Source organism: Podarcis melisellensis, assembly GCF_964234715.1.
Source record: "Podarcis melisellensis genome assembly, chromosome: Z".
Classification (NCBI taxonomy): domain Eukaryota; kingdom Metazoa; phylum Chordata; class Lepidosauria; order Squamata; family Lacertidae; genus Podarcis; species Podarcis melisellensis.
In genome coordinates, this window is record NC_138547.1 from 1064804 (window position 1) to 1078063 (window position 13260).

The 13260-nt window shown below is 46.2% G+C and overlaps 1 protein-coding gene across 1 annotated transcript in view; it reads left to right on the forward strand.

Annotated features, from left to right (window-relative positions):
- Positions 1 to 1553: 1553 nt before the first annotated feature.
- The window catches only part of PSMB7 (proteasome 20S subunit beta 7), a 30918-nt gene continuing 19211 nt past the window's right edge, over positions 1554 to 13260 (forward strand). Inside the window, exons 1-6 of the mRNA XM_081896625.1 lie at positions 1554 to 1713; positions 3656 to 3749; positions 3892 to 3989; positions 4338 to 4478; positions 6387 to 6502; positions 13072 to 13130. Of these exons, the coding sequence (XP_081752751.1) occupies positions 1640 to 1713; positions 3656 to 3749; positions 3892 to 3989; positions 4338 to 4478; positions 6387 to 6502; positions 13072 to 13130 (582 nt within the window). The 5' untranslated portion in view covers positions 1554 to 1639. The remainder of the gene's footprint in view (positions 1714 to 3655; positions 3750 to 3891; positions 3990 to 4337; positions 4479 to 6386; positions 6503 to 13071; positions 13131 to 13260) is intronic.

The following is a 13260-nucleotide window of genomic DNA, read 5'->3' on the forward strand; positions in this document are numbered from 1 at the left end:
CAATGCTGTTCTAGGTTTGCTCCCCAGCCCCCTCAGTTGTCACCAGTGTCATTTATCTTTTAGAAGTGTGGTACCATCTGTTGCGGGTGGCGCTGTGGGTTAAACCACAGAGCCTAGGACTTGCCGATCAGAAGGTCGGCGGTTCGAATCCCCACGACGGGGTGAGCACCCGTTGCTCGGTCCCTGCTCCTGCCAACCTAGCAGTTCAAAAGCACGTCAAAGTGCAAGTAGATAAATAGGTACCGCTCCGGCGGGAAGGTAAACGGTGTTTCCGTGCACTGCTCTGGTTCGCCAGAAGCGGCTGAGTCCTGCTGGCCACATGACCCGGAAGCTGTATGCTGGCTCCCTCAGCCAGTAAAGCAAGATGAGCGCCCCAACCCCAGAGTCGGCCACAACTGGACCTAATGGTCAAGCCTTGAAATAAAATTATTTGTCAGCATAACTTTTGTGAAAATTATTTATATACTTATTTACAAGACTTCAGTTATGCCGAGGATAAAAAAGGGGGGGCACATTATCTACCTGGCCTGGGCCTCTGCCTCGACAACTCTGAGAAACGGGGGAGGGGGCCACCAGATATCCTTAAGAAGGCCCTGCCAAGGGGCTTCGCGCCCCCTTTTGCGGTGGGAGCGGAGGGAGGGAGGAATGGATACGACTCTCGCTTTAAGCCCCGAGGGCAGCTAAGAAGCTGTTTCGTGTGGTTGCTCTTTGCTTCCTTCCATGTTTCGGACCCTCGGCTTCCTTCCTCCCTTTTCTGCCATCTTCGCCTCCATGGAAACCTTGGCTCCTCTTTGGGATTTTAGGACAAGACCTGCCAAGGAAAATAAAGAACTTATTTATGTATGCTACAACAGCGGCAAGAGTCTTGACTGCACAAGGATGGAAGAATGAGGAAACCCCGACAAAAGAACAGCGGCAAGAGAAATTGATGGATTATGCAGAACTGGCAAAACTGACACACAAGCTGTGAGACAAGGACAACTGCGCCTTCAAAGAAGAACGGGAAGTTTTTACAAATTACTTAAAATACAACAAAATGAATTGGACTCTTTGGCAGGTTTTGAATAAACATACAGAAATTTATCGGCTGTTAACATAGTAAGATAATATATAGAATTGTACAACTTTACAGTATGCAGAGAATATGTGGTGAGAAATCAGAGAGGAGCTGAGGGGAGTCGGGGGAGGAAAGGGGGGGAATAATGAATACGACATGTTTTGATATTTTGCTATGTTGAAATTGTTAATAAAAAAAAAATATTTCTTTTTAAAAAAGGGGAAACCTTGGCTTCTCTTTTAAGCAATCAGTGAAAACAAAACGGAACGAAGGACCATCGAAGGCCCCGCGCGGGGTTTCAAATGAGAGAGAGAGAGAGAGACCTTTTTATTTGGGTGGGGTGTGTGGTTTAAACGTGACAAAGGAAGGAGAACTTTTACGCCCTTTCCCTCAGCGCTGAGAGGAAGGAAGGCGAGCGCAGAGGCGCCTCCATCTCCCTCAGCTTTGGGCGGGAAAGGGGCGGGGCCCCGCGCGTGACGCAGCAGCAGCAGAAGCCCCGCCTCCTCCCTCCCTCCCTCCCTCCGAGGCCGCTTCCGCTTCCGCCGCCGCCGCCTGAGGGGAAACCGAAGCAGCCCGAGCAAGATGGCGTCGCTCTCCGTCTTGCAGGCCTCGCCGGCCGGCGCTACCGGGGGATTCAGCTTCCACAACTGCGCTCGGTCAGTGGCGGGCCCGGGGGGGGCGGGGAGAAGGAGGCGGCGGCAGGGCCCCTGGGGGTTGGCGGCGGGAGGAGGGCGGCGGCGGCGTCGCGGGCGCCGGAGGGGAGCCGGGCGGTGACTCAGGAGGCTCCGAGGCCTGGCGAGAGAAAGGCCTCTTCTGAAGCAGCAACAGCCACGGTAATACGTAGCGCAACAACAGCAGTAATGGTAATAAGTGTGGCGCGCGGCGGCGGCGCTACTGCGGTTTCCCCCCCGGAGCTTCCTTCACGGCCCTCGGATTCGCCTCAGCGCAAACGCCGCCTCGGGCTCCGCGGATGCTGCGGCCTCTTCGGGGGGCGCGAGGAGGAGGAGGAGGAGGAGGAGGATCCCCCCTCGGAAGTGGCTGAGCGAGACCCCCAAGGGGACCTTGGCCTTGATCTCGGAGAGAGAAGGAAGGGCTGTCGCCTCGTCACTGTCAACCTCTTGGGAAGCTTGAATCTGAGAGTTTCTTATCCACACGTGGATTTATTTCCTCCTCAATATCTAGGCAGCTGACGGAGGGTGGAAATAGCGCTCAGGTTCTTTGCTTGGGAAGGGCGGGGAGACGGGAATGATGATGATGATAATAATAGTAATAATAGTAATAGTAATAATAATAATAATAATAATAATAATAATAATAATAATTTATATCCTGCCCTCCCCCACCAAAACTGGGCTCAGAGCGGCTAACATCAAATGTATGACACATTAACATAAAATCAGACAATCAGTTAAAATACATCCTAAACTCAGATCAAGATCAGAATAAAATCCAAACAGATGGCAACCCGCAGATTAGGGTTGGGGACCTTAAATGCTCACAAGGCCCAACTGTTTGTGCTGAACTTATTGGGAGGCCACTTCGATGCATGTTCTTATGAAAGGGGATGGGGAGTCAGAGTGAACCACGACCAAAGGCCAGGCGGAGCAGCTCCGTCTTGCAGGCCCTGCAAAAAGATGTCAAATCCACCTTTTTATCATGCTGGGCAGCTCATGCAGCGGTTCTCCACCTGTGGGTCCCCAGTTGTTGTTGGACTACAACTCCCAACATCCCTGAGCTCTGGCCTTGCTAGCTAGGAGTGATGGGAGTTGTAGTTCAACAACATCTGGGGACCTACCAGTTGAGAAAGGCAGGCTTAGAGCCTGGCGCTGACAATCCCACATTTGCCAGGTTGCAGGTTTGATCCCTGCGTGGGATGGCTGTGTATTCCTGCCTTCAGGGAGCTGGATTAGGACTAGGTGATCCTTGGGGTCCCTTCCAACACTGCGGTGCTATGAATCCCATGTTTGCCAAATCGTATCTCCTCCCATAGGAGCAAACAGTTGCTAGTTCCCCCACCCCCAATTATAGGGGGGGAGGGAGGGTAGAAGAGAATTGCAGGGGTGGGGGGAGCGTGAGGGTTGTTGATTTGGCTCCAAACTGCTTGTGTGTGCACTGTCGCCACCAAGGGAAAACACACTTGCCTGCTCCCCAATAGGGCAGGTGGAGCGTGCAAAAGCGATCCAGTGTTGTAGCCGACAGGTAATCCAGCCCTTGGGCAGGCTTACTTAGAAGGTAAGTAAGGTTTGATTTCATTCTAGCAGGATCTGCTTATAATCTTCAATTTCTAAGAATAAAAATTTTAAATGCATGACAAACGTCCAGGGTGGGTGTGTCCTATAATGAACTAGTCAAGGGGCCAGATTCAGGGAGCGATGGGGGTAGGTTGTTATTTTCCTGACGCGGCTGTCTTTCTTTCATTAAATCGGGAGGAGTGGGGTGTTGGTGGGCTTGGTTCTTGCATTGGTTCCTTTTGCTGCATTCACTTCTTTCTCATCCTCTGGCAATTAGCGTAGCCAGGACCTCCTTGCACTATTTATGGAGAAGACTTTTTAATTTTTAGCACCAGTGCCTCGTTTTCATGATTACCTCCTGTTACAGGAATTCTCACCTTGAAGCGGAGGGGACCAAGAAGGGCCTGCGTCTTCCCACAGCCCGCAAGACTGGCACCACCATTGCTGGGGTGGTGTTTAAGGTGAGGCCCCAATGCTTGTTGCAGTAAAACCAGCTCTTTCAGTGTTCGTCCTATGCATGTCATAAGCAAGTCCCACTAAGCTTAGTGACACTTGCTTCCAGGAAAGTGGGTATAGGATTGCCATCTCCCTTTCTTTCTCTAGGATGGGGTAGTACTTGGAGCAGATACAAGAGCCACTGAAGGGATGGTTGTTGCTGACAAGAACTGTTCAAAAATACACTATATATCTCCAAACATTTAGTAAGTATATATATTACTAGCGTTTCTCTAGGCCTGCTCATGACCACAGATTTTCTGGAAGTGGAAAGTTGCAAAGTATTTGTTTCTAATGGAGGGAACCAGGGAAAAGTAGGAAGAAAAAGCATGGGTATTTAATTGTTGATGTTTCACAAAGGGATTTCTCTGTCCTCTCCTGAAAATGACCAGCTGCTTTAATGGACTAAGACTGCCTAGTTAGCTCTTGATTCCTATAGAGTGGGAAATGTGTTCCGGGGGTGTGTGGGGCGGCTGCCAACCAAGCGTGGCCATGGCTTCTGGATAATTGTTCAGAATCTGCTTGTTTACTAAATGAAATAAATATGTTTGCAGTTGTTGCGGTGCTGGAACGGCTGCAGACACAGAAATGACAACTCAGCTGATCTCTTCTAACATGGAACTCCACTCGCTCTCAACTGGACGGCTTCCAAGGGTGGTCACAGCCAACCGGATGCTCAAGCAGATGCTCTTCAGGTAACTGGCTTGTGGACTGAACTGAGCAGTGCTGTTGCCACTCTTTGCCTCCTCCCCTTTCTCTCTTCATTCAGTTAAGCAGTATACAGACACATGTAGTTGGGAAAGTTCAGCAGTCGAGTGGCATGTTCTAAAATATGTGTGTGTTTAAACAATTTCACAAGCAGAAGCCTTCAGGGGCAGCATTTAAAAATGGAAATTTTTGTTTGTCATCAGCGTTCAAAATTAACCAGTCTCCCATCTCTTTTTTGACTCAGTAGCGCCACCTAGCAACCAAAATGAGATTTCCAGCTAGGTGATTTGTGACCAAGATCTCTGGCTGCGCAGGAGAGCCAAGGGCAGCGTCCTGGGACTGAAGCGGGGTTCCCTTTCCGCTTGCTCCCCAGAGAACTTTTCGATGAGCTAAAGGAATTTCTCCCCGGGGCCCAAAGCAGCCTTACTTGTGGTTCTTTCTTACTGCTATTTTTGTTACCACCCCGAAATGCAAGTGTTTAAATACCTCCCATCCAGCCGTGGCTGCTGGGCCACCGCACCCTTCTGCACAAAGGCTTGGACTTGCCAGCAATGAGCTGCTGACCGTGGGAAAGAGAGCGTGACCCCCATCACAGGGTGGGAGAGAGGAGGGTGGGTGGGCGGACTGGTGGGAGGGAGGCAGGGTTATGCAAAAACAAGATCTCCAGAGCACAGTCTCTTCCAAGGCTGCCAGGGGAGGGGATGAATTGGAAAGGACCCCTCACTGCACAAAGAGAGAGAGAGAGAGAACAAACCAGAAGCTGCAGTGTGCCTCATTGCATGGCCACTTCCTCAACACCACAGTTGCATGTAGGCTTTGTGCGGCATCTTGGTGCCCTGTGTGGGGGGAGGGTGTTGGGAGGACTACCCCCTCACCCCAGCTGTTCAGCCTTACTTCCTCCTGCCCTTTGCTTCCATTCCCTTCCTGTCCAAAGCTTTCACCCTGCTAGCCTCCAGAGCAGGCTGGCTGGGGCCCCTGGCACATCCTGCCGAGGGGGCAGAAAAACTGCAGCAGAGAGGGAGGGAGAGGCAGAGGATGTGCCCCTTTGCTGTGTGGGTGGCTGGCTTGTGTGAGGGATGCCTCATATACAGTGGCCTAGCAGAGCAGGCAGGCAGGCAGGAAGCAGCCCTTTACTGCAAAGTAAAGCCTTTTATACTGCCTGCTGAATCTGCAAGGCCAGAGAGATGCTGCTCTTTGAGCCTGCCTCCACCCACCAACTCCATGTGTTCTACATCTCTCTGGCTGGGACTCTCTGTCCTGCAAGCCAGAGACTTTGGGCAATGCGCAGCTGACAGGTGGGCAGACAGGCAGCACTTCCTCCTCACCACTCTCTCTTTGGGAAAGCTTCAAGTCCCTGTGAATCAAACCAGTGGTGAAGGCTGCCGGGTGCACGGCCACCATGTTTCCTCTTTGCTCAACTTCTGTTTGTGCAGCATAAACTGGGCGGGGGGTGGAGTGCAGGTGTTGGGGCAGCTGCTTTTTACTCTCTGGGAAGCCCATCTGTTTCATGAGAGGAGTCTTGACGTTTCAACACTCTTAAGCAACTCCCTTGTTTTCCTGCTCCCTTTTATGGGTTTAAATAGTTTCTGCTAGGAAGGGTGAGGGGAGAGAGAGAAAACTCTGCACAGAACTGCATGGCTGGCCCTGCCCCTGCTTTTGCAAGTTGGCTGTGGTTGTGCTCTTTTGGTGCTGCGCTGCTTGCAGATCCCCTGGCTCACGCAGGCACACAATCTTCTTTTCCCAATGAAAAGGCCCCTAGGCATTCTTGTAGTGCCTGGAATGCAGGTTTAGGATGTCATTAGGCTCCTAGCTTTTATATCCCAGGTTCCAGCACTTTTTGGAATGCATTTCTGGTGTTCACACACACTTATGCTAAACACATTCATGTCTTCCAGGTATCAAGGTTACATTGGTGCAGCCCTGGTTCTGGGTGGGGTGGATGTCACTGGGGCCCATCTTTACAGCATCTATCCTCATGGATCTACTGACAAATTGCCTTATGTCACAATGGGTGAGTCTTTCCCTGTTACAATTTAGGTAACTGCACTGCCCACTAGTGGAAATCTGTCGTAATTAGTTTTTCTTTCCTCATCTTTACTCGTGTGTGTGTGTGTGTGTGTGTGTGTGTGTGAGAGAGAGAGAGAGAGAGAGAGAGAGAGAGAGAGAGAGATTCTGAAATGTCATTAGTGTTGTAGAAAGTGAAAGTAAAACAGGGATCTCATATTTTTCCTGATCCTATCTCTTGATGCCTAATAATAATACTTTAAATCATTGGCAAATTGTAAATGGCTGGGTGGGGAGATGGGAAATACAGCTTGTGCAAATTTGCCAGAGACTCTCAGAGTGTAGCTTCAGTGCTGAATGGCAAATGTTTTGCTAAATCGAATCCCAAGGCAGTGGTTCTTCATCAGAACATTAAAGCAAACACACACAAAGTTTCTGAAATGCCATCAGAACCTCTAGAGAAATTACACTGTAAGGATGATTTCAGATTTCTTAAAGCAGCCCTGTAGCTTATATAGGGGTTGTCAGCAGCAAAAATAATGTTAGCTGACTGAAAATACAGATGTGTAGCACTTGTCAGTGGAAAGTGCGAGAGCTTCTAATTTAATGTTTTGCTCTTGAAATGGATGCAGTAGTTAATAGGCAAATGCTACTATGGATGTTTGGTTCACATAGATTCAGTTCATTCTGACCCCAATTTCACTTTGCTTGAATGCTTTGCCTTCCTATATGTACAAAAACAACATCACCACCTCTGTGTTTACTAGGGTCCAACATTTTTCTTAAATTACTTGAAGAAATGATGTGTGTGCGTGTGCGTGCACACAAAACCACAGAAGCATCTCTATTACAGGTAGCCCCAGTTAGATTATGGAAGAGGTGTACTCAAAAATTACTGCATCTGTATGGTTTATTTTGATGTTCTTTCATGCCAGTCTTAGGGGAAATTGGAGTCCTGGGCATAGAGAAGCAGAGTTGTACAAAATGCTTAGAACAACAGAGTGTAGCTTTCTTACACCAATAGATGGTGCCATGGTACCCTACAAAGTAGTAAATTATTTATTCTGTGCATGAAATCTATTTTTGAAAGAATGCTATTATAGGATTTATGATGTAATATTCTATTCAGACCCTTATATGAATTAACATAAAATATGAAATTGGATTAATATTTATAAATGTGCCCTGAAACTTATAAATTATTAAACTGCTGAACAATAAATTACCTTGCTGCATTTGTATAGTGAATGATTAGTGACCCAGAACGGCAGGATTCATGTCTGCCTTGCACCAGGAATCCTTTGACTCTGTTTTGTTTGAAGCTGTAGAGCATGGCTATCCTATGAATATTGTTCACTGAACCCAGGGAAAGAAATCTGACTGGTAAGGACTGCTGCCATTAAATGGGAATAGGCTTCTAAGCCTATGAAGCCTGACAGTATTAATCTGTCTGTTTTATCTACCACGCTGCTATTTCTCTAAAAAGAGAAGAAGAAGAAGGCTGCAATTCCAGCGTGTTTAAAAGCAAACCACACTGAACTCCACAGCACTTGTTTCCAAGTAAACGTGCTTAAGGTTGGGCTACTGCATACCTGAAAGTGCTTCATTACAGGGTACATTGTGCAGATCTCTGGTCTGGTAAATATCATACAGTATGGGCAACTTCAGTCTACTGTTTAAATAATTTGTCCAAATGTAGGGGCCATGTTTTAAATGTGATACTGCAGACTGAGAGTCTGAAGAATGAATTTCTTGCTCCAGTGTGCAGCATACCTAAGGCTTAGGGATTACAATCTTGAAATGATCATAAAACCAGACATCAAAATTCATGCCCTCAAGCTCTGTTCTTGGGATGGATATCTGGCAGAGACATGAATGTCTTGCAGTGACTTCTCATTGACACAACCCAGTTTTGGCCTCTTCTGGGAAGAAAGGAGCGCATCCTTTTGATGGGCAGATGTGATGCAATATGAACACAGTTTGTGTTTTTAGTACTCCTGTGAAGGCTGACTGATCTCTTATGTGCCAAAATATTAGCATGATTTTTAAACTCAACATTTTGACAAGCTCCACACTTTAGGTTGGTGGCAGAGAATACATATTTAAGCCAGAAGGACTTAGCTATCACAGCAGAATAGTAAATACTCAGACCTGCTCATATTGGATCAGATGTTAGGCACACACAAGGCAGCAGTATTACTATTCCATGATTCCTCCATGTATCTACAAACTGAATGCTAATTTCCTCATACCTTTCTCTTGTTGTTTTAAGCAATATTTTACATGTGCGCGCGCGTAAGGCCTCTGTATTGTTGCTCAAAACAGGCAAAGAATAGAAATCCAGCATTTTGTGCCTAAATAAGAGACCAGTGTCGTTCCTTAGAAGGGGTTTAAAACATACTCAGTGCTTACTCAGGAGTGAAAACATCAAATTAAAGTGTTTATGCTGACAAAGGACAAATGCGGATTTCAGCAAACGATGCAAGATTGTCTGATTGCTGGCTTGTCTAGAAAAGCTTCTGGCCATGGCTATATAATGAAATGCATGCATACAATTAAAGGGCTTGAAGTCTGTACTTCAGACTTGGGAAGCAGCAAGATGCATTCTGGTGGTCTCTTGTGGCTAAGGCTGATCTCCTGGCACCAGTATTGTTTCATATTCATAAATCAGCTCTTCATGCATTGGCAATGTCTGTCTGCCGCACAGGCAATGCCACCAAGAGACCAGGCCTCTCAGCCAGGAACCAGAGTGAAAAATGATGCCGATCGATGGGTCTGTGGAGAGCACTGGATATCTACCTAGGAGGAACAGCAAATTGAATAACAATGAGCGTTTGTGAATAAGTGCGCTGTCAGGGACTGTTGACACTGATGGATTAGAGAAATCTAAATGTTACTCTCTTCACAGTGCATTTGTTTGCCAGTGTGGCAGGCAGAGGCAGCAGCAAACAGGTTCTTGAGTGCTGGAAGATGCAGAAGGCTATTTAGTAAAAGAAAGCACCCTTCGCTGAATGTTTGGCGTTCAAAAGGCTGCTAGCTGCAGTGTGCAAATGGACAAGTCCAATATCGGTTAAATATGGGACAGCAAGGTCATTTTAAAACACAAGAAGTATCTTTAGGTCATCAGATGTATGAAGAGGAGTGCTGTGACTCTAATGTAATTGTAAAAACAACATCATTCAGTTGTTGTTATTATTAATTATTGAAGATGACGAGTGAGACCTCGTCGAAACGTCGCCTAGACACCCCAACTTTTACACGGGAAGACACCCGAGGACACCAAAACCTGCATTCCTGTACCCGTGAAAATCTACGAAAGCATATATATATATATATATATATATATATATATATATATATATATATCCGGAGATCTCAGGGCAGTTCACAGAAAAGATTCCCTTGTTATTCTTTCTGGGTCTAATAAAAAAAATCACTATTGTGATTGGTGTAGAACTTATTTCTAGGCTGTTTTTAATTTAAATGCAGGTAGCACTGAGAAACTTGTGTGCCCTTATGTGTAAAATAAACTCAGTTTATTTTAAAATATTTTTAAAACCACCCTTTATCAGTTAAGATATCCAGATGATGTGCAGAATAAGACCAAAAGTGGGCCATATAACCACAAAAGCCCCATGTAGAAAATACAGCCTAAACAACTTTACAAGGCAGCAAAATATAATAGGGGGACGACACATGCAAAGCAGCTCAAGCAAGCAGGAAAGTTTTGAACTGGCACCGTGAAAGATGATGTTGTCGGTGCCTATGCAATTCTGTGGGGATGTTCCACAATTGAAATGCCCCGACAAGAGGCATGTTCCTTCTTGTAGCAGGTTCAATAAGAGCCTGGCCCACAGCAGGTTGTAAGATGGCTGTAGGCTGGTTTAGGGGCAGGTGCAGCGTCAGGCATTTAAGAGCATGCTCTCGCAGACGCAGACTGCCTTGTGACCAGCGTTGTGCAGTTCTCTTCAGTGTTGTGGGGGGGGGGCGCATGGCATCCGTGCAGCTCCTGTCCCCAGATGCAGGCCTCTTGACTGTGGGCTTCTGGCGTTGAAGAGCATGAGCTAGTTGCTGAAGCTGCCTTGAGTATTTTGTGGTGCTTTGGGAAAGTGAGGGTGGTCTGTTACCCAGGCTTGTCACCCAATGTTCTGGTTTAGTGCCTCTCACTTCATTAACCCTTTTGTGTTGTTTCTGGCAAGCTATATGCCATGATAGCCATCGTTTAAAATGCCAGCTCTGTGTCTTGGCCACACACCAGCATGATCAAGAAATGGGAAACCTGGGTGAAGCTGTGCAGAAAGAGGCTGGCTCCCCTAGTTGAGAACATCGTTCCTGGACATAGCACCTCCTCTGCTCCAGGGAGAGAGCTGACCGAGTGCTTGGTGTGAGAGATAGGATGTGCCCCCCCCCCCCGGCAATATCCAGTCTCTGAATCCATTAAGGCTCTTCTTTGAAAGTCAAAAATGAGAGCGCTGCAGCTGCAAAGATGGGGATCAGAACCTGCTCCTACCACAGATGTAACAGGCTGGTGGTAACTTCGTGTCTGTGTATATATCTTTACAGTATGTTCTCTGCTCACACCCTACTCATCCCCTGCCTTCCAAAATGTTGGTAGCATGTGAACGTAAAATAGGCTGTTTCAGAAGGAAGGCCCAGATATAAATTAAATAAAAAAATAGATTGTTGTGAAATATTTCTTCTGCCACATTACAGCTCTTGTCTTGTCTGTTAAAACTCCAATGTGAGGCTCTTCCAGACACCTTGCTTGCCTCTTATTCCACCTGATTCTGCTTATTCCCGTTGTGGGGAGCTTGGCAGTAAGGCTTGCCTCACAAACTGCATCCAGAGCAGTCCTACAGGACTTCACTTTGACCTCCTTGTGGTTCAGCACAGTTCTTCTTGTTTGCTATTTTTGGCAGCTGGCATATTTTGTGCATGTTGCTCTCCTCTCCTGTTTGTCACTTGCAAAGAATTCCTTTTTGTTTCCCATTCCTGCCTTTCTGAAAATGGAGCTGTACGTGGCTCCGAGGCAAAGACGAATAGCCGTTGCCTGGAGTATGAGAAGATGCTTTGTGCACCCCGCTGTTTATAAATGTGATGTATTTGGTACTGTAAAGGTAATGATCCTCAACCACAGCAATATTCCATAACAGGAGGAGTCTTTGTCACATTCGCTGGAATTACCATGTTCATTGATTTGTGTCTGTAAATCTGCCTCTACCCTTTAAATTTGATCTATAATTGGACCTCCTTAAATGGTTCAGATAAGATAGTCTGTATTTTCTCAGCAATGTCACTGTCAGCTTCTCCCTTTTCATTATACATTCAGCAGACTTGATAAAATCAGCAGGACACCTCATTTGAAACTCTTTAATCGCTGCCTTTTTCTTTACTAAACCATTGAGGTGGTCAAGCGATGTACACAAATCATTTTAAATGGAAAATATGGCTTTCTGGGTGACCCAGCTAAACAGATAGTGGTATGCAAAACAAGTTAAAAAGTAATAAATGCCAAAAAATCTCCTAATTGGCATAAAAAATTGTCGCTAACTTTATTCAGTCTCCAAAAGCAGAGCATCCTGAAATACTGTCTGGGCTGCACTGAAACATGATGGTGATGTCTGTGCAGGGAAGATTCACATTCTCTTCTGAACAAAGCTTATTTAAGATTGCCAAATAGTTCATAGCCGCTCTTTGCGTGGACTTGTAATGCCTGGAGCTGACATCGGAAAGGGGGTTCCTCTGTTAGTATTTTTGTAGGACAGCTCTTCAAATCACCAAATGTGTGTGTTTAAACCTTTGTGTGTGATTCATGTTTGCCACTCTGGTCTGCTCTGCCTTACTGTTTTTTAGTGCAAACTAGAAACAATCCAAAACACAATAAAATAAAACACAATTGAACTGGGGTAGATGAGACTGAACGGCCACCCGGATTCCTCATATCTTTCTGTGCATGTGCTAAACCAACTCACTGAAATAATCTGTTCCTTTCAGCTGATCCAAATGATTTTAAAGCCCTAGTCTGCCTCTTCTCAAAGCTTCTGGCTTGGTCATACGTGGCTCAGTATATATATTTCTAGAAAATATCTTAGCTGTTCTAGAAATGCTGCCCCAATCTATAAATAAAAAAAGCAACTCCAGGATTTAGAGAGGTGCTTCTGGTGCTTCTAAAGGCTTGGTCATATACCCAGTAGGATTTTTTTATTTGCCTTGAACAGCAGAACCACCCACCACCCTCTCTGCCACACCACTATTCACTTTTGATATTGAGAATATTTTCAAAAGCATTTGGGAAGGGGGCTGGGGTTCAAGAAATAAAAGCTGAACTTGCTCCCACTAAACCCTGGAACGGCTTCCGTTGGGAGCTTGCTGTGAGTTATCAACCTGCTTTTCCCCTTTGCCTTTCTTCAGAGTAAGGCTCCCTTTGTTACTGAGCTGGAACAAGAGGTGCTGCTCTAAAGTAGCAAAACAAAAGTATAGGAATGTAAATCAGTATTTGTAAAGTTCTTGTCTCATTGTCGCCTTTTCAGTTCTGTCATTTGAAAACCATAATGGTCTTCTCCTTGCTCTTTTCAGGTTCAGGTTCATTGGCAGCCATGGCAGTTTTTGAAGACAAATTCAAGCCTGACATGGAGGTAAACACTCTCTCCGCCTCCTGTACTCCCACGGTTTATTTGTATAATTGTGGTAGTAGCATAGTGTGATTTGTCGGATGGGGTCCTTTGAATGATCTTTAATGGTTGGTTTTCAGTTACAGCAATGCCA